Source organism: Carassius gibelio, chromosome B23 (genome assembly GCF_023724105.1).
Source record: "Carassius gibelio isolate Cgi1373 ecotype wild population from Czech Republic chromosome B23, carGib1.2-hapl.c, whole genome shotgun sequence".
Classification (NCBI taxonomy): domain Eukaryota; kingdom Metazoa; phylum Chordata; class Actinopteri; order Cypriniformes; family Cyprinidae; genus Carassius; species Carassius gibelio.
In genome coordinates, this window is record NC_068418.1 from 24,976,063 (window position 1) to 24,995,916 (window position 19,854).

At 36.0% G+C, this 19,854-nt stretch overlaps 1 protein-coding gene across 1 annotated transcript in view; it reads right to left on the bottom strand.

Moving 5' to 3' along the window:
* LOC128011078 (V-set and transmembrane domain-containing protein 2-like protein) overlaps positions 1-19,854 on the bottom strand; it is a 44,810-nt gene that overhangs the window by 4,487 nt on the left and 20,469 nt on the right. The window contains exons 2-3 of the mRNA XM_052593153.1: positions 4,680-4,849; positions 543-587 (exon numbers count right to left, since the gene is read on the bottom strand). Of these exons, the coding sequence (XP_052449113.1) occupies positions 543-587; positions 4,680-4,849 (215 nt within the window). The remainder of the gene's footprint in view (positions 1-542; positions 588-4,679; positions 4,850-19,854) is intronic.

Consider the following 19,854-nt stretch of genomic DNA (forward strand, 5'->3'; position numbering starts at 1 on the left):
GTAATACTACTCATAATAACAAAAACAGCAAAGACTAAAGCTTAAAAATATAAAAAGAATCATTAAATGAATTAAAATGTATTCAAATTAAAACAAATACACGGGGGGGAAATACAACTCAGTTTTTTCCTCAAATTATTCCAAGCTGTAAAATATTACTTGTGTGAATTGTTACAAAGAAGTGAATGATCCTGTTCTGGTTTATTCTGGGAATATTTCCCTTTAGTTGAGCACAAATGTTCATGAATTTAATGTTCATGAGCTTTAACTGCTGCTTTACACACTATCACACTGATATCCATGCAGCTGATCTGAATATGAGCACAGTTATGATCACCTGCAGCACAATCACACACACACACACACACACACACACACAGCCTGCAGCGGCTCAACAAGTCACCTAACAAATCCCCTTTAGCCCAAGCGAGTGTGATGTTGTGTTTGCACGCTCCAGTTATTCACCCTGACAAACACTCATTTTCACGTTCTCTCGCTGAGCAGTGAACGAACACGAGAGACGACACACGTCACACACTTACACTGATTTTGGTGGCGTCCTTTGCCATCTCATTCTGCGGCACCACCTGCAATGAAAAAAACAACAAAACAACACTTCTCGTCATATTAGAGTTACTATAATTAACTACAAAAATAATCAATGAAATTGTATTTTCTTTCAGCTAGTTGCAAAAGCAACATTTCTCATACTGTCTAGTTTAACTTCACATCCCAAAATAACTAAAACTATATAAACTAAAAATAAAATACCTATAAAAGCATATAAGTGGTGCTAAAATAGCACTCAATTATGCATCAAATCAACATATTTAGATTTGCATCTACATATGCATTCTCATTTATAACTATATATTCATATTTATAACTAAAAATATATTTATTTTCATCATTTTCATTTCTGAATTACTTATTTTAAGTATACATTTTTCTGATCTTAAATATTCTGAACTCTGATAAAATTACTTGTGATATTTATTTTATCACGCTAAAGTGATACAAGCAAACAATAAACCAAATTAAATATATTATGACAAATTCATTATTACAACAAACTAAAATATGAACATTAAATGGTATTTTAATTTGCAGTTACATCATTTTTTTCCTGTGGCAAAGTGGTTATTTCACATATAAAAAATAAAAAATGTATCACTGTTATTTGGACATTTTCTCATATTTCAGATTCAGCAGCTTCCCAAGAGACAAAGTAAAACATTTGAAGACATGCAAGTTGCTTTAGTCCCTGATGTTTCTTTAGTAGATGCCAAAAATGTCATATAAAACAGAGTTCTTCTTCTTATTTCTCAGCTAAACATTTGCTTTTTACTGTATTTGTAGGTGTTAAAGTTACAGTTCAACCCCAAATTAAAATCATTTTTATTATTTACTCACCGTCAAGTTCCTAAACCATACACAGTCAAATATGGCACAACATTAAAAATAATGTACATTTTTAGTTGAATTATTCATTAAACGTTGGTCATTCTACAGAGAATATTCATGTGTCCAATGCAGTTACTATGAGTGAAACAGACACCAGCAGGACATTCGAGCACACACACACACACACGTTTGTTTTTGTGAAAAGTGTGTTCATCCCATAGGCGTAATGGTTTTTATACTGTAGAAACTGTATATTCTATGGCCCTTCACCAACCCTACACCTAACCCTAACCCTCACAGGAAACTTTCTGCATTTTTACTTTCTCAAAAAAACTCATTCCGTATGATTTATAAGCATTTTGAAAAAATGGGGACATGGGTTAGTCCTCATAAGTCACCCTCTCCTTGTAATACCTGTGTCATACCCATGTCATTATATACACACACACACACACACACACACACAGTGTTCTGGAGTGAGATGTTGGTTCTGTGGCATGTGATCTTAACCGGCCGCGGCGGATCCTCAAGGGTCCTTCATGAATAATGCATGACGCAAAGGTGAGCAAGAGTTTCTTTTTCATCCCTCCGTCCAATTAAAAGCATCTTGAGTTCGCAGCAGGAAGCCGTGCCATCTCTCTCTTTCTCTCTCTCTCTCTCTCCCTCTCTCACTCTCTCTCTCTCCCTCTCTCTCTCTCTCTCCCTCTCTTCTCTCTCTCTCTCTCTCTCTCTCTCTCTCCCTCTCTCTCTCTCTCTCCTCTCTCTCTCTCTCTCTCTCTCTCTCTCTCTCTCTGGGGAACCTGCAGCTCTTTCTCCCGGCTGTGATTAATGTTGTGTGGACTGTTACGGCTGGATCCTCTCCTCCGCTCACCTCATGTTTCTGTTTCTTCAGCTCTGGCCACTCGTTCGTCCCTGTGGTTTTATTCAAACCACAATGGAAAGCTCTTCATCATTTATTCGCACTACTTTTTAAATATCTCGCATGTTTAGACTTTTATTTATTTATTTATTTATTGGTCCTAGATCCAGACTTTCGGGCATAAACTATATATATATATATATATATATAAGAGGTATCAAGGACAACATTTATTATGCATTATTTCTAATGAAGATGTAATCTGATCAAATGATGCAAAAAAAAATTATAAAAATATTTAATTTAGGATATACAATGTAAACTATAGAATTAGATTGAAATGGTTATTTTATAGAAATAAAAAAGTTAATCAATAAGAATGTTAAAGTTTTCAGATGTGGTAATGACATTTGTGGAATCATAAATTCAACTTTCATACAAAAAAAAAGTATGTTATGTATGTTTACAGCTGCAAGATTTAGGGGGAAAAACTGATTGGGATTTAAAATGCAATTCACAAAAGATAAAAAAAAAAAAAAAAAAATCAGCAGGTTTGCTGTGCTTTGTTTACAAGGGTGCACAAATCTGCCACAAATGTTGTGATCATTTATTAATATAATAATAACAACAATAATCAAATAAAATATTAAATAAGAAAAATTACCAATTGTAATATGTTTTGTAATATTAATTTTTTTCATAATTGTATTAATATTTTTTATATGTATTCAATTAAAATAGTCTACAATATGTTATATGCACAAAGCCACATTGCATTTCATTTTGAATAATTATGCATGTCCACTCTTGACGATTTAAATAATTTAAGACTATTTAAATGTTCTAAAAGTCCACAGGATCAAACACACCCCACAGTTGAAGAAACACCCTGATAAATCCTAATATAATACTGATGTACCCACTAATAACAAAGCAGCACCAACTGAACACTTAAAACATCTCAGTATCTCTATGACTCTAGTTCTAGTGATTTTTAGTCTTCATTGTCAACACTAGATCTATTGTTTGATCATTTCTACCCCAACCAGTGTCCTTCTGTCGAATATTTAGCTTGTAATGTCTAATTGTGTATCTATCTTTACAATAAATGACAGCTGCTGTGGTATTTTGATACATGAGGCAGCCCTTCAGATGTTTTAAGTGTCCACACTGACTGTATTTCATCGATAGAAATGTATTGAATTTCTCATGCTGTCTGTGATCGACTGTGTTCATGCAGGTGATGCTGTGCAGCTGAAGCCTTTGATTGACAGCTGGTTATTAACGTGTGTGTGTGTGTGTGTGTGCTGAACCCTCTCTCTCTCAGTCTCCTAAAATAGGCCGCCGTGTTTGACTGGCACGAGTGCAGACAGGAAGAGGAAATGGCCGTATAATTGCAGGCGTGTGACAGTGGGCCGCTGCCCATCATGTTGTTGTGTGTATTGTTAGTAATAGTAATTGCAGGCAGGTTAAGGGCTGACAGAACGCTGGGATTATGATCTTAATAACATTATGTTTTCTGGATCAGATCTAATCCCCAAACACTGACACTGAGCGGAGATCTCGTCTGTATTGTTAGCGATACAGATCTTGTGATGGCTGAATAAATGCACTTACTCGACCGCTGATGTTTTGAATAGAGAGACATAGACAATGGCCGTTTGGAATTACTATTAGGGAATTTCACTGTTATATTTACCAGCTTTATATATCCTGAATACAAATCTTGAATATATATTAATATATAAGAAATAGCTATGTGCTTTAGCACCTAGCTCCCCATCCTAGAGGGTTTTTAGTGGGACACTAAAACCGCAGACAGTTGACAGACTAAAAAATTTAAATTAAATACTTATCTCAGTTGCATAGTTTAAATTGTGAATTGCATTCACTAAAAAGTTGACAGAACGCACTATCTGTACTTGTTTTGGACTAAGTCAGTTACATACAGGCCTACATGTGTTCCTTTAATAAAAAGCAATTAAGTGATCACTTGATTTTTTTTTTTGTATTGCTTAAATTAGCTGTTTAATCTAAATTGTTTTTGTTGTTGTTGTTGTTTTAATGGGCAAAAGGAAATCATGTTTTTTATTATTTCAATGCAAATGCAAACATATTGATATGTATTGGTGTTGTGGGTGGTGCTAGGGGTTTGAGTGTTTGGGTTTTTACGCAGTTGCTCAGGTTTTCAGTAGTTTCTAGTGTTCTGGGTGGTGTCTTTCTGTCTGGTGTAAACGGTACATCCCTTCATCTCTAACTGTGGCTGGGGTTCAGTGTGCGACTGGGACTTGTTCACCTGTTTTCTGCTCCAGCAAGTGCAAACGCTTCCTCTGATCATTGAGTAAAGCATCGCTCCTATTCTCAACGACACACACGACTTCATCAATCACTCCGAACAGGTAATCACTAACTGTACCTGATTAGTGCTCCACGTCTGCTTGTCGGTCCATTCTCTGTGGTTCCTGATGTACCACCACTGGATCTCCAGCGAGTAAGAGGGCGATCCGGCGCCTCTGAAGGAGCAGGCCATCTCCACGTCCTGCCCGCTCCGCGCCGTGATGTCATGAGGGACCTCAGTGAACACCGCTGCAGGACAACAAACACCGATTAGTTACGGTGAAGCGTTCAGCGGCGCCAATGAAAATCCCAACAGTGATTGTTTTAAACGAGCTCCTAACACCAGTCCATGACATGTTGGGTTGCTCAAGACAAAGAAACCAAAGTTTAAACTCTTAGTCTTTAGACTTTCCATTAATAGTATTATTTACCCGATGTTTCAGATTTTATCGATTAGTTCGAATTTAATGTTTTGCCACGATTGTATTTTTTTAGAAATCAAGGAATCGCGATTTTGAAAAGAAAGCTTAGCGAATGTTAGAATTGGACGCTTTGACAATATGCCAATGATAACAGGAAAGAGAAAAGAATGATCCAAACGCATGTCGATGCACGCAATTAACCGTTCACATGTGAAGCACTCATATCACACAGAATGTGCTTTTGTGTTGACAAAACTCCTGTTCGGACGGGATTAGTTTTCTAAACTACGTTTGAGTTTCGATTCTTATCACCTGATATCTGCGATTTTCATGTACCAATTTGGATGGGACTAACATCTCAGAGGTGGGAGGGTCTGTTTTGGACATTAGAGCGTTTCAGAGATCACGCGCTCTGTATGCGTGCATTGCGCAGGCTATAGTTATTCAGATTGATTACCATTAGCATAATCAGTTTTACTACAAAAATAGCATTGGAAAAGCTAGTAGCAAAACCATGTTAATCCGTGGTTTCTTTTTTTATTTATTTGTAGTAAACCCATTTTTCATTTTAATAAAAGTACATATGTAATTAAAACATTATGTAGTTTAGTTCAGAAATTAACGTGAGTAATCTCACCTGACGCTGATATTACGATAGCCAGTCTTTCCAGTTTACATGATCTAGTAAAAATCTTATTTCATTTTTTTATTCCTTTGTCTTGATGTTTTTAGTTAACTATATTGACCTTGCATCAAGCCAGAAAAAAACAAAATAAGAACAACTATAAATAGAATTTGACAAATAGAATTCACACTGAAGTCCGTTCACTGCACTCAGCAATCTTTTATTTTATTTTATTTAAAAGACCTGAAATATAATGCACAAGACTTCATTAGTTGTGCTTTAGTGTCATTTTTAGGGTTTCAGTTCTAATTTAGTTTATGAAGAACAGCGTGAACATTCTGCAAAACATCTCCTTTTGAGTTTCACTGAAGAATGAGGTGGAGTAAACGAGGAACAGAACTTTATTTTTTGGTAGAACAATCCCTTTAACATCTAAACATCTTCTCTGTACTATTATAAAAGTGGAACCTCTTTAACAACTCAAGACACCTCATATTTGTGTTTAGACCAATCTAGATTGCAACAGAAAAGCCAACAACTCAATCTTCTCTCCTTTTCAAGATGCTGTTATCATCTCAGATAACATTTTGGAAAACGCCCAACGCCATCGACCTGAACGGCCAACATCAGATCTGGAGTTATCAGCCAGCGTTCAGAGAGTTATCACAAGTAAACAAGCATCTGGCCACCGGATAGAGTTGTTCTCAGAAGTGAACGAGCGAAACTCTCAAGTGCAGCGTTTCCCACGACTGAACCGGTGAGTGAAACAAGCTCATCCGCCGCTTCAGACAAACACAATTCAATTATCCTTCCCGTCAAAGCTCAAAAGATATGACTCCGTCCACCAGCCGAACCACAGAAGAGACGCGTCAGAATGAGAGCAAATCAGTGTGGAGGCATCATTTCTCCAGCAGCGGGACTCTCTCTTATCAAGCCCTGCAGGAAGTGATGCGCACACTTCAAAGAGAAAGCGCTTGGCGTTCGCTCACACCTGACCGTCCTCGGCCAAGAAAGTGATGAAACCCTGGAAGATATTTCATATATACACAGCTAATCCAGGCTTTGAACAACACAAACCTGACATTCACTGTACAAAATGATTTTCAAAGTTGTAGATAAAACAATTTCTGCCCTACAAAAGTAAACGACCTTAACTTGTGTGTGAAACTGTTTGTCCAGCCAAATTAATTATAGGTAGGACAGTGGAAATTTGCAATTAGATAATTTTAGTTTTAGTAATGAAGATTATCTAAATAAAAAATTGTGAGCTCAAAATAGATTTTATCCCTACAAAGGCAAAAGGCAGTAACTTCCACATTATCACTATTTGGTTGCTGATAACCATTTATTTTCAACACCTTTATAAAATCTATTGATCATGGGCTGTCTCATACGCTATCGCATATACTAAATGAGACTGTATTGTTTTTTGTACTGTAACAAACAGACTAAATTTGAAACGTGTGAGTGGATACTGCTTCCCAAACAATTTATATGCTATGCTCAGTAACAAAAGAATACTAGACATGGCATGATTACTTTTTATATTGACTTGAAGGAAATAGCTTAACCTAAAAGAATGACTTGTGGATTGATGTGAACGCCAGCCAGCAAGCAGGAATAATGCTCAGAATGCTTGTGGATTAAACAACTCCGATGACGTTTATCGCCGTGGATTGATTTTTATCAGGTTACAAGAAAAGGTAGAATATGGATTTAATTACAAACTGTTAGAAATGATCTTATGATTGATCACACTACATAATACAGTTTGAGTCCACATCTGATCTAATTTGTTTGTCTAATAAAGTGGTTCAGTGACAGATCAGATGCATGAAAATATACAAGTAACACAAAAATGCAGTAGACTTTAATGGACAGTAAAACAAAGGCAGAACATTTATGAGCACCGAAACTTCATATTGACGAGCCTCTAAACAACGGCAGAACTTGCCTTGGTTTCTCCAAGACTTTTTGAAGTAACGGTTAAGACAACCCATTATTTTTTGGGAAACTAACAGAAAATTGACTCAGCATACTTTTGCACGATAAAGGATGTCTTGAATGTCCCAAAAAATATAAATAACTAATTTTCGATCAAAATCGAAGTTATGGTCTTTTGCCTTTGCATGGCAGAATTCTCAGAGTATGTTTTACAATAAAATACTATTTGATAATATAGTTTTTCTTCTTCAAAATTTCACATGAAATTTTGTTGCAAGTAAATAAAACAAATATTATTAATGTTTCACAAGAAAATACTTTTTTTATTATAGTATTATACTAAAATAATATAAAATATTAAACACTATAAATACTTCAATCTTTCTAAACTTCCAAAATTTCACATTTAATGTGTTACTCGACATTATTTTAAATTATTTGTTAGCTTCACATGCAATTTTCTACACCAAACTTTGGTGTTTTAATAAATAATGTAACAAAATACAACAAAACCTTTCATGCAAGTTTTTAAGTATAAAATAAAACTATCACTCAAAGGTTTATCTTTCATATCGCAGGATATGTAACAGAATTTGAAATTGTAATAATAATTAAGAATTGTAAAATTTTTACTGTATTTTTTATCAATAATTGCAGCTTTGGTGAGCAGAAGAGTCTTCTTTCAAAAACTTTAAAATATCTAACCGACCCCAGTCTTTTGGACAGTAGTGTGAATGCATTAAAAACACGGTATGAGAAAGAGTTCGGTCCAGTTTTGTTCTGAACACACGTGATGTGTGGTAACGTGCTGCTCAAACCAGCTCTGTGTGAGATGAAGACGTGATGAGCAGAATCCCTCCACATATGGCTAATAACACACCCAAATCCTCTTAAACGCTTCCTCTAGAGCGCCTCTTCATTTACCCATAATCCCATTCAAACGGCTGCTGACGCAGTGGGGGCCGCTGTCAAACCCACGAGGGGGTACCCAGGACTTCCGTCCAAACAAAAGGCATGCTGGGAAATCTGTCCATGCTCCAATCACAGCCTGGAGATAAGATATTTGTTCATAATTTGTAAAATCAGTTGATATCATGAAGCGTAACGAACAAATATATGATGACCGAGTGATAGCTAATGCTTTCGTTCACATAAAAACTAATGAAAGCAAAAATAAAACCTTAAAATCCACACAGCAATTTCTTAAACCAATTTTCAGACAATTTTTTAATGGTTTGATATTGCTGCTTTAAAAAGAAAATTAGTAATGTTTAAGATTCCACCACTTGAGCTTTAAAAAACACATCTCAATAGGCAAAGATTTACACTCTGTTATCATTAAACCAATGAGGGTTTCAAATCTAAAGACCAGAATATCACAGAGACTTGAGACTGAACTCTTTTCACTTTCAGACCAGTAAGAAACCATCTAGAACTATCTCTAGCAAGTGCACGGCTGCAGCTTCTTTACTTCAATCAGCTTTTCTTCAGGATAAAAATCTAGCAGTCCAGTGTATTTTTCACTTGCACAAATGCAATGATAGATTGATGGATGAATGGACAGATGGATAGATGGATTGATAGATGGATGGATGGATAGATAGATAGATGAATGGATGGATGGATGGATGGATAGATGGATGTATGTATAATGAATGGATGGATGATGGATGGATGGATTGATTGATGGATAGATGGATGGATGGATGGATAGATGGATGTATGTATAATGAATGGATGGATGGATGGATTGATTGATGGATAGATGGATGGATGGATGGATAGATGGATGGATGGATGGATAGATGGATGGAGAGATGAATGGATGGATGAATGGATAGATGTATGATGAATGGATGGATAGATGAATGGATAGATGTATGATGGATGGATGGATAGATAGATAGATGAATGGATGGATGGATGGATGGATAGATGGACAGATGGAAGGACGAATGGAAAGACAGATGGATGGATAGATGGATGGACAGATGGATGATGGATAGATGAATGGATGGATAAATGGATGATGGATGGATGGATAGATGAATGGATGGATGGATAGATAGATGAATGGATGGATGGATAGATGAATGGATGGATGGATAGATGAATGGATGGATGGATGGATAGATCGATGAATGGATGGATGGATAGATGGACAGATGGAAGGACGGATGGAAAGACAGATGGATGGAAAGATGGATGGATGACAGATGGATGGATGGATAGATGAATGGATGATGGATGGATGGATGGATAGATAGATGAATGGATGGATGGATAGATGGATGGATGGATGGATGGATGGATGGATAAATGGATGGATTGATTGATGGATAGATGGATGGATGGATAGATGAATGGATAGATGAATGGATAGATGATAGATAGATGGATGGATGGATGGATAGATGAATGGATGGATGGATGGATGGATAGATAGATGAATGGATGGATAGATGGACAGATGGAAGGACGGATGGAAAGACAGATGGATGGAAAGATGGATGGATAGATGGATGGATGACAGATGGATGGATGGATAGATGAATGGATGATGGATGGATGGATAGATGAATGGATGGATGGATGGATAGATAGATGAATGGATGGATGGATAGATGGATGGATAGATAAATGGATGGATTGATTGATGGATAGATGGATGGATGGATAGATGAATGGATAGATGAATGGATAGATGGATGGATAGATGATAGATAGATGGATGGATAGATGATAGATAGATGGATGGATGGATGGATAGATAGACAGACAGACAGATAGAAATAGACAGATAGATAGATAGATAGATAGATAGATAGATAGATAGATAGATAGATAGATAGATAGATAGATTTTTCTCTGCACAAAAGCTGTTGTGATGCGAGCCGCAGTCTCTCTGGGATGAAGATGACGCTCTCTGTAATTACTGCTAGCCGATCTGCATATTATAATTGGGGTCCTGGGGCCTCGTTATTTCACAGGGAACAGAAAAAGGCAGATCAGATACAAGAGCGACAGGCGCATAATCAGCGTCTCTCTATCAGAGGCAGAGAGGACGCCTTCAGCGGTCGACCCAGTCCATCAGCCCAGCTAACTCTGTAATGAGACCCAGCCGCTCTCGAGCAGACGAGAGGGAAAGCCCTAAAGATCTCGGTGGAGGGGGGTCAGGGTCGTGTCAGGGAGACACTCATCTGAAGAAGCATGCGGCAGGTCTCTTTGAAATCTGAATCTCTGGTTGATTGAGTTTAGATCAAAGCGCCGTACGCTCTCAGATGCTCTGAAACACAATAGAGAAATCTAACACACGCACAGCTATCACGAAATCCCATCGACTCACATGTTTACATGCACAAGCACATTCTTTCACATGATGGATTATGAACTAATACAATACAAGATGCATTGCATGATCTTTTCCTGCTCGTCATCACTCATCACAAATATGGGACATTTTCACATTTAATTTTAGTAATTTAATATTAACCAGAATAATACATAAAGTAATACTTTTAAAAAAGGACCAATTCTCTCTATAACTAGCATGTGTATTACTAGTGTACAGGCACACATATGTGACCCTGGACCACAAAACCAGTCATAAGGGTCAATATTTGGCCGAGATGCAACTATTTGAAAATCTGGAATCTGAGAATGCAAAAAAATCAAATACTGAGAAAATCAGCTTTAAAGTTGTCCAAATGAAGTTCTTAGCAATGCATATTACTAGTCACAAATTATGTTTTGTTATATTTATGGTACAAAATGTACAAAGTATCTTCATTGAACATGATCTTTACTTAATATCCTAATGAATTTTGGCATAAAAGTATAATTTTGACCCATAAGCTATTTATTACAAATAAACCCGTGCTACTTATGATTGTATTTGTGATCCATAGTCACATATTAATGTCTGCATAACTTACCTACCTTACTAACTATTAATAAGCTTCAAATTAGGAGTTTACTAAATCAAAAGTAGTAGTTAACAGTTAATTAATATTAAGAATTGTGTGTGTATAATCCTCAAAGGTTTTTAATAATGAATTAATCAAATAAAGTGTTTTTGTTGTTTTAACTCCTTTGCTCATCAAGGCTGCATTTAATATTTTTTAAATATTAGTATTATTTTTATATTAAAATAATATATTTGCACCTTTTATCACAGGAATAAAGTCCATTTTACAATAACTTTAATCAAATTAACTTTTTTTTGTAATAATATTTCACAATATAAATGCATTTTGTATTAAATAATACAGCCTTGCATGGTCAGCAGTAAAGATTTATTTCAGAAACAAACAAAACATTTTTTTTTAAGTAAACTTCTTCAAATATTAATCTTAATTATTACATTTTTTGACTAGTAGAGATATAAATAAAAAAATTCAGTAATGCATCTTTTATATAAGTGTATTATAGAAAAAGTGTATTATATATTGTATTTTTTTCTCTTTCTGCACATATTGTTTCACTTGTTTTAAAGTATTTAAAAAACATTAAATCTGACAGTTTTTAAAGAAAATGTATAAAAACAAGTCTTATACAGCGTTAATTCTTGGAAGAAAAAAAAAAAAATTTATGTATTTTTAAAGGGGGGGTGAAATGCTATTTCATGCATACTGAGTTTTTTACACTGTTAAAGAGTTGGATTCCCGTGCTAAACATGGACAAAGTTTCAAAAATTAAGTTGTACGTTTGAAGGAGTATTTCTGTTCCAAAAATACTCCTTTCGGTTTGTCACAAATTTCGGAAAGTTTTTTTCGAGTATGGCTCTGTGTGACGTTAGATGGAGCGGAATTTCCTTATATGGGTCCTGAGGCACTTCTCCCGGAAGAGTGCGCGCTCCCATATAGCAGAGCAGAGAGAGCACAACAGACTTCACTGATCAGAGCGAGAGCGTCGCGAAAAGTCACAAAAGGAGTGTGTTTTTGGTTGCCAGGGCAAGACAACCCTGCACAGATTACCAAAAGAGAAACAGCATTAAGGGACCAGTGGATGGAGTTTATTTTTACAGAGCATCAACGGAGTTGTGCAAGTGTTTGTGTTTGTTCCCTGCATTTCGAAGATGCTTGTTTTACAAACAAGGCCCAGTTTGACGACGGATTTGCAAATCGTTTATTTCTTAAGGATGATGCAATCCCAAGGAAAAAGGGTCACGGTCGTGTGTTGGAACCGCAGGCGGTGAGTAAAACTGCTTCAAATATCTCTGCCTCCTTGTTAGTGCGTCCCCTCACATGCCGGAGACCTGGGTTCGAGCCCCGCTCGGAGCGAGTCGTTGCTGCTGCTGCTCTCGTTCAGTTTCAGTCTCGGGATCTGATTCTGGATCATAAATAAACGGCTGAATCTGACTGTTAGCCATGGTTTGTTTTGGATGATGGTTTTTTCCTCACGGTAATGTCACAGCTTCCACATGCTCTCAACGCAAAAGCCTACTGGAGCTCGTGATTCTTTAGCTCCGCCCACACGTCACGCCTCCAGTCGGTCGTGTTTTTCCGGGAAAAATCGGTACAGACTATCTCTCTCTTATGAATATAATAAAACTAAAGACTTTTTGGAGTTATGAAGGATGCAGTACTACTCTATAGGTACTCAAGATTAACAGGAGATTGAGTGAAAATGAGCATTTCACCCCCCCTTTAAAGTCAAACATGTCAAATAAGACTAATTTTTGCAGGTCTCCGTACTTAAAATAATGTCTGAGGAGAGTTCATGGCATCAATGAGACTGACAATCATCCAATATGAACAACTTAATTATAATAACTATTGGCCAGGTCAGGATCTTTACGAGATGGATTCTGAGCTGTCTGTTCAATATCTAGTGTACACTATCTACATCAGTTCCTAGAGAAATGATTTAAGGTAAGCAGGATGCCAGGAGACTTTCTCATACATCAACTGAGAGCAGCTGTCAAATCTGAGCTCGCTGCCTCTGCTCATGTGTATCATGACATCTCACTGTCACGCGTTACACATTCAGCCACGACAAGCACTGAACACATTCATTCAGTCAGTCTTTACTACAATTAAATTAAATGACTAATTTAAATTCATGCATTTAGCAGACGCTTTTATCCAAAGCCACTTACAGTGCATTCAGGCAATAACAATAAAGTTAAACCAAACAAAAAAAGTATTTTTAGTATTCTGCACATTTCGCCATTTTACATGCAACATACTGTTCTGTAGGTGAAAAAAAGTACAAAGCAGTCTCAAGCATAATATTTCCCTAAAAACAGCAGGCGTCCCAGTGTATACTGTAGAGCTCAGTTCACAGTGTGCAGTGTTCAGGGGTTTCACAGCTCAGCAGTTTTCACAGCGGTTGCATCATCACACACACGCCGGTCATCACGTCTGTCTCCATCGCTCGCCGGTGGGTCTGTGTTATGAAGAGAGCGTCAGTGGGAGGACAGGAGGACACACAGGGCCCTCCGAATGATGAATGTGCCACGCATTATCCTCGGTTATTATATCAGCTCTGAATCTGCTGATATGAATCACAGCGGTGTCTGCCGTCACTCCAGAGCCGCATGGATTCATTCTCGTGAGGATACACAACAACGCCGTCGACTGACAATAATAAAACCCAGGATGAAAAGAGAGAACGGGAGAGCAGAGGAAGAGAGGAGGAAGTGACAAAGACGTCAAATAGAGAAGAGAGGAGGTGGACCAGAAGTCCTGCAGCCGGCAAGACTGAAGAGAAATAAGAGATGAAGAGCAAGAGGAGAGAAATCCTAGTGAGCCACAAAAGACAGAAACACACACACACACACACACACACACACACACACACACACACATACACTTAAAAGTGCTGTAGGTGATGTCAACTCTTACTGAACTTCTGCCACAATAGGCCAATTAGACACGCCCACTTTCTTTTAAAGCTCCGCCCACAACAAATCAGACAGTCTCAAATTGTTGATTTTGTCACTGAAAATTATTGCTTTAATTTAGCCCTAATTAATTACATAATAGTGTGTGCTTTTTATTCTTTTAGTAAAAATTTGCAATATTTTTACTATAATAAGCATTAAAAAAAATACAGTATAAGCAAGCATTACTTAGCATTTATTGATGTAAATATAAAATTTAAAGTATTACATTTCATGATAGCGGCAGTCAAAATACTGATTATAATACTGAAATTATTGTTAGATTTATTAAAAATAAAATATAATTAAATATTAAATAACAAAATTAAATGATGAGGTAATAATAAAATATATACTTTTAAAATTAAATTACATTATTGTGTGTTTTGTGCATTTTTATCCTTATAGTAAAATGAACAAAATAAAGATATATAAATTCATCCAAGATGGCCAAAACACTGATTATTATACCGGAAATTATTAAATGTTAAATTAATTTAGTGATAATTAAATCCATTACATATACTTATATCTAATGTACTAATAAATAATATAATAAATAATCAAATAATAGAATTACACATCTTTGCATGATATGTATTTTTATTATTTTACAGTTTTATTTTGGTACAGTTAAAATATGAATTACTACTGAAACGTATTGCTAAATTAATTTAATTAAAAATATAAATAACTATCAAATGTACAAATTAAATGATACAATGTAATAAAAAAATAATACATTCCATAATAGTGTTTGTATTTTTATCATTATAGTACAAATAAACTAATTTTTGCTACAATAAGCATAAAAATAAAGTCTGTTCATCCAAGATGTCAGGTGATTTATAAATACATAAATCTCAATTCTGCATAAATGTCACACAGTAGAGAAAAATGTTGAATAAAAACTTTTCATGAGTAAAGTGTGAGTCAAGTGTCCTGTGTGCTGCTTTTGTGTCACACTTTAGTTTCAGATCACTTATTTATGAGCTTCAGTGTCAGTCAGGATGTTGCCTGTATGTTAGACAGCGAGTTTCAAGACATATGTGTGTTCAGAAACACTCCCACACACACGTCTGTATTTTCAACAAACCAATCCAGCAGGAATCATTGCACAGATGAGAGACAGAACAGAAGCAAATTATGGTTTTGTTTGCTGGTGTAAGTAGGAGGTAAGCTATAATTATCCCCTGACACTTCACACACACACACACACACACACACACTAACTCATTAACTGTAAATGAATGCCACAAGTGCACATATACAGTAGGCCAGTGCCTCAGTGTTCATCTCAACAATGCAATAACTACTGAAATAGCTTGTTGACAAAGGGTTAATAGCAAATATAGTGATGAACTGAAAGACATAAAAGTCAAATGTGCACCTCTAGTGTGAATATGCTTTTGCCCTAATAACCTGCTAAAACATGCACTATATTCTGGACAGTCTCTGGAACAGAAAACTGTAAATTTTTAAATTTTTCAGTATTTCAGTGTTTTGCTTCTGTTGAAATCAAGGTTATTATATTTAACGAAAAACATAAAAAAGTTATCCAAAAAAAAAAAAAAAAAGTATTTTACGTCAGGAAGTTCGCAAGGGAACTTTACCCATTTTCATTTCGCTAAAAAAAGATGGCACAATAAAACTGGCTGAACTTTTTTATGTTAATATGTTAAATAAAAATAAATACAGACATAGTTCTATATACAATATTATAAATCTATATTTAGTAAACCTGTAAGTAACACCTGCAGCTCAACCAGAGAAAGACTGAGCTCCTTGTCTTTTCGGCCACTCAAGCTACCTCAACTTCAACTTCGTGAAATCTTGGTGTAATCTTTGATGACCAGCTGACGTTCAAAGAACACATTGCAAAAACTATTCTATCTTGCAGGTTTTCATTTCACAACATCTGAAAGACCAGGCCCTTTCTAACAGAGCACGCTGCACAACTTCTACTAATGAGCGTCATCACAGAGAGCCACTAAACCACTTTCCAGAACATTTCCCTTCACTGTTCCTAGCTGGTGGAGTGATCTTCCCATTTCTATCCCAAATTCTGATTCCCTGACAATTTAACAGTGACAGCTGAAAACTCATCTCTTTACACTCTAGACTATGGTTTAAGTACTTATTTAATAAATGCCTTTAGTTTTGTAGTAGTTTTCAATACATTTTTAGAAATAAAAACCAGGCGCATGATATATAAACAAATCCCTCTATAAAAATGTACAGTATATAAATTTGAATAAAATGTAAAAACTTGGTGTGCTGCTGAAATGGAGAAAACTTATTTTTTTATTAAACTGCCTTTAAAGATATATATGGTAAATGCAATCTACAGATGCAAAAAAAATACAGTGCAATAAAAAATCAGTCCGAATGAAATATAAACAAATCCCTCAGTAAAAAAATGTAATAATATATAGAGGAATAAAAATTCCAAGTTTGGTTTTTGCAAGTGCTGCTGAAGTGGAGAAGAAAACTTTTAAAGATGTGTGTTGTAATTGAAATCTACAGATGCAAATAGATAAAGAGCAATAATAAAATCAGACAAATTATTGACTAAACAAACCCCTCAATAAAAACCTCCAGAATAAAAGATAGGAGCAAACCTGTTAAGTTTGGTGTATGTACATACTTCTGAAGGGGAGAAGGAAACTTTAAAATGTATTGACATTTACAGATGTTTTCTTTTTAGTGTAAAAACTGACTAGTGCATGAAAAACAATTTTGTGTCTTGTCTACAATTTTCTGATTCGACGTTAATAGTCTTCAAGAGAGGTTTTGTAGTGGCAAGGTTTAGTCTGGATGTTTCTGACACTATAAAAGCGTCTGTACTGACACTGTAATCGTTAACCTCAGACGGTTTTAAAGTGTGCCGTTAAAACGTCAGTTTCCCTGCAGAGCCACCGTGTGCTTTATGAGGACTGCAGACACTCACGACCCGAGAAAGAGAAATCTTTAGTGAAACACGGACAGTATTCGAGAAACTTCACAATTCATCATGCCTTTTATTTCTTCAGTGCACTCGCTGATGTATCCATGACAACAGCAAACCTGAGAAAAGCACAGACGACAATTATTCACCATCAACCCAAAAACACCCGAGAGTCATCTCCATCTGAGGAACATCTGTGTGCTGACGGAGGACAGTGGTGTGAGACATGAAGCAGAGGGAATTAAACAACAGACAAGCGCTGGAGTCTGTGTGCATTTGCTGTTTCGTAAGACTCAGATTGACATGACCTTACATATTATAATAAAGTGCAACAATAAAAGGTCAGATACTGATACTGGAATCAGAGTGTCAGAGAAAATACTTTATAGTGCAAAACTACTGAAAAAAACGTTTCAATTAAATGTTTTATTTTTGAAACTGCAAAAAACCAAAAGGTAGCATCTTCATATTTAGTCTTATTAGCCTTTTATCAAATCTATTTATCAGAGCACGAAGACCCGACACATACATACAACTGACAAACTCAAACTGGATTCATCATAACACAATGCAATGCTTTAGATGTTGCATGTTCGTTCATGAGCACTGCATTACTCAAGTCCATTAGCACTATTACTATCGCTCATACTTAGATTTTGAAGGTTAAGAATGTAATTTGTGCATTTGTATATAAATCCATTAATTTTAACCTTCAGTATTATAGTAATGTGGTACCAACTGACTCTCATGTATATTTTACAACATTAGTTGAGTTTTTTTTTTTTTTTTGAGAAAAACATGCATGTGCTTTACCTGATAGATGTCCAACATAATCGATATTGAATCGAATCAGAAATCGAATCAAATCGCAAGCTTGAGAGTCATTCAAGTCATTAGAATTAATGCTAAAATGCAGCCTTGGTAAAAATCTAGTCATGCTTGCTATTGCTAAACTGGTGATTAATCAGTCTTTTCAGCTGACAGACACTCTTTGTCTCACATACACACACACCCCGACACTCACTCTCTCTCTCACACACACACACACACACGCACGTTTTTTTTTTGTGTAAAGTGTGTTCATCCCATAGGTGTAAAGGGTTTTATTCTGTACAAACTGTATATTCTATGGTCCTACACCAACCCTACCCCTAACCCTAACCCTCACAGGAAACTTTGTGCATTTTTACTTTCTCAAAAAAACTCATTCTGTATGATTTATAAGCGTTTTGAAAAATGGGTACATGGGTTATGTCCTCATAAGTAGAGGTATTCTGATTCCGATACTAGTATCGGAAATATCACCGATATCACAACAAGTTCTGGTATCGGATCAGTACTCGGTATCGCCCGATACCCTGAGCCCAGGTATCGGAATCGGTATCGGGAAGAGAAAAAGGGTATCGGAACATCTCTACACATAAGTCACCCTCTCCTTGTAATACCTGTGTCATACCCATGTCATTATACAGAGTTAAAAACAAGAGCACACACACACACACACACACAGCATTCATGAAATCCTAAATGGACATTTTTCCTCCACAGGGTAAATAAATCCCTTGAGCTCAAATCAAATGTGTGGAAGAATTGGTGGTTTGGCTCAGAGACAGCTGAGTTTCCAGTAGCAGCGCTGCAGCTGGTCTGAGATCAGGAGGATCAGCTGACCACCGTCTTCCTGCTCCACCAACTGAGGATCAGCACAGAGAGAGAGAACACACTGTCCAGAGCTGAACAGAGCGGAGCGAGTGTCTGTTCCTGCTCTCGCCACATTCAGCGTGACACTGACGAACGACGCGGACATGTGCAACCTTCCCATGAACACAAGCAAACCAGACAGATGCAGCTGCCACAACGATAACCATGCCAGAGAGAGAGAGAGAACGAAAGAAACACAGAACACATGAAAAAAAACTGAAAGAAAGAAAAAAGAAAGCATGAAAAAAACATGAAAGAAAGAAAGGAAAGAAAAAAAAAAGAAAAAAGAAAGAAATTCCAAAAATGATCATTTACACAACATGATTCATTGGATCTTTTCAGTGATTCATTTGAACTGATTCACAAAGCATTTTTAGATTACTGGACTGTAACAAATTTGAATAAAACTGTTGGAAACATAAAAACCATGATAAATAGCAGCATTTATCTAAATATTCATTCCACAGAAGAAAAAAAAGCAAATAAAAAAAGCAAAAAATAAAGGATCTCTAGCGCTGCACGCTTGCTGTATTTCTGGTAACGAATAAAAATATAAATCTTTTTATCTAACAATTCTTGACTTTTTTCACATTTCTGAAAAAAAATAAAACAAGAATAGTGAGATATAAATTAAAACACAATTCTTCATGCAAACTGAGTTTCTCCAAGTTTTAAACATTAAACATATTTGTGTCTCTTTTTCTTGCAATAGCAAGTATAAGACTTTTCTTC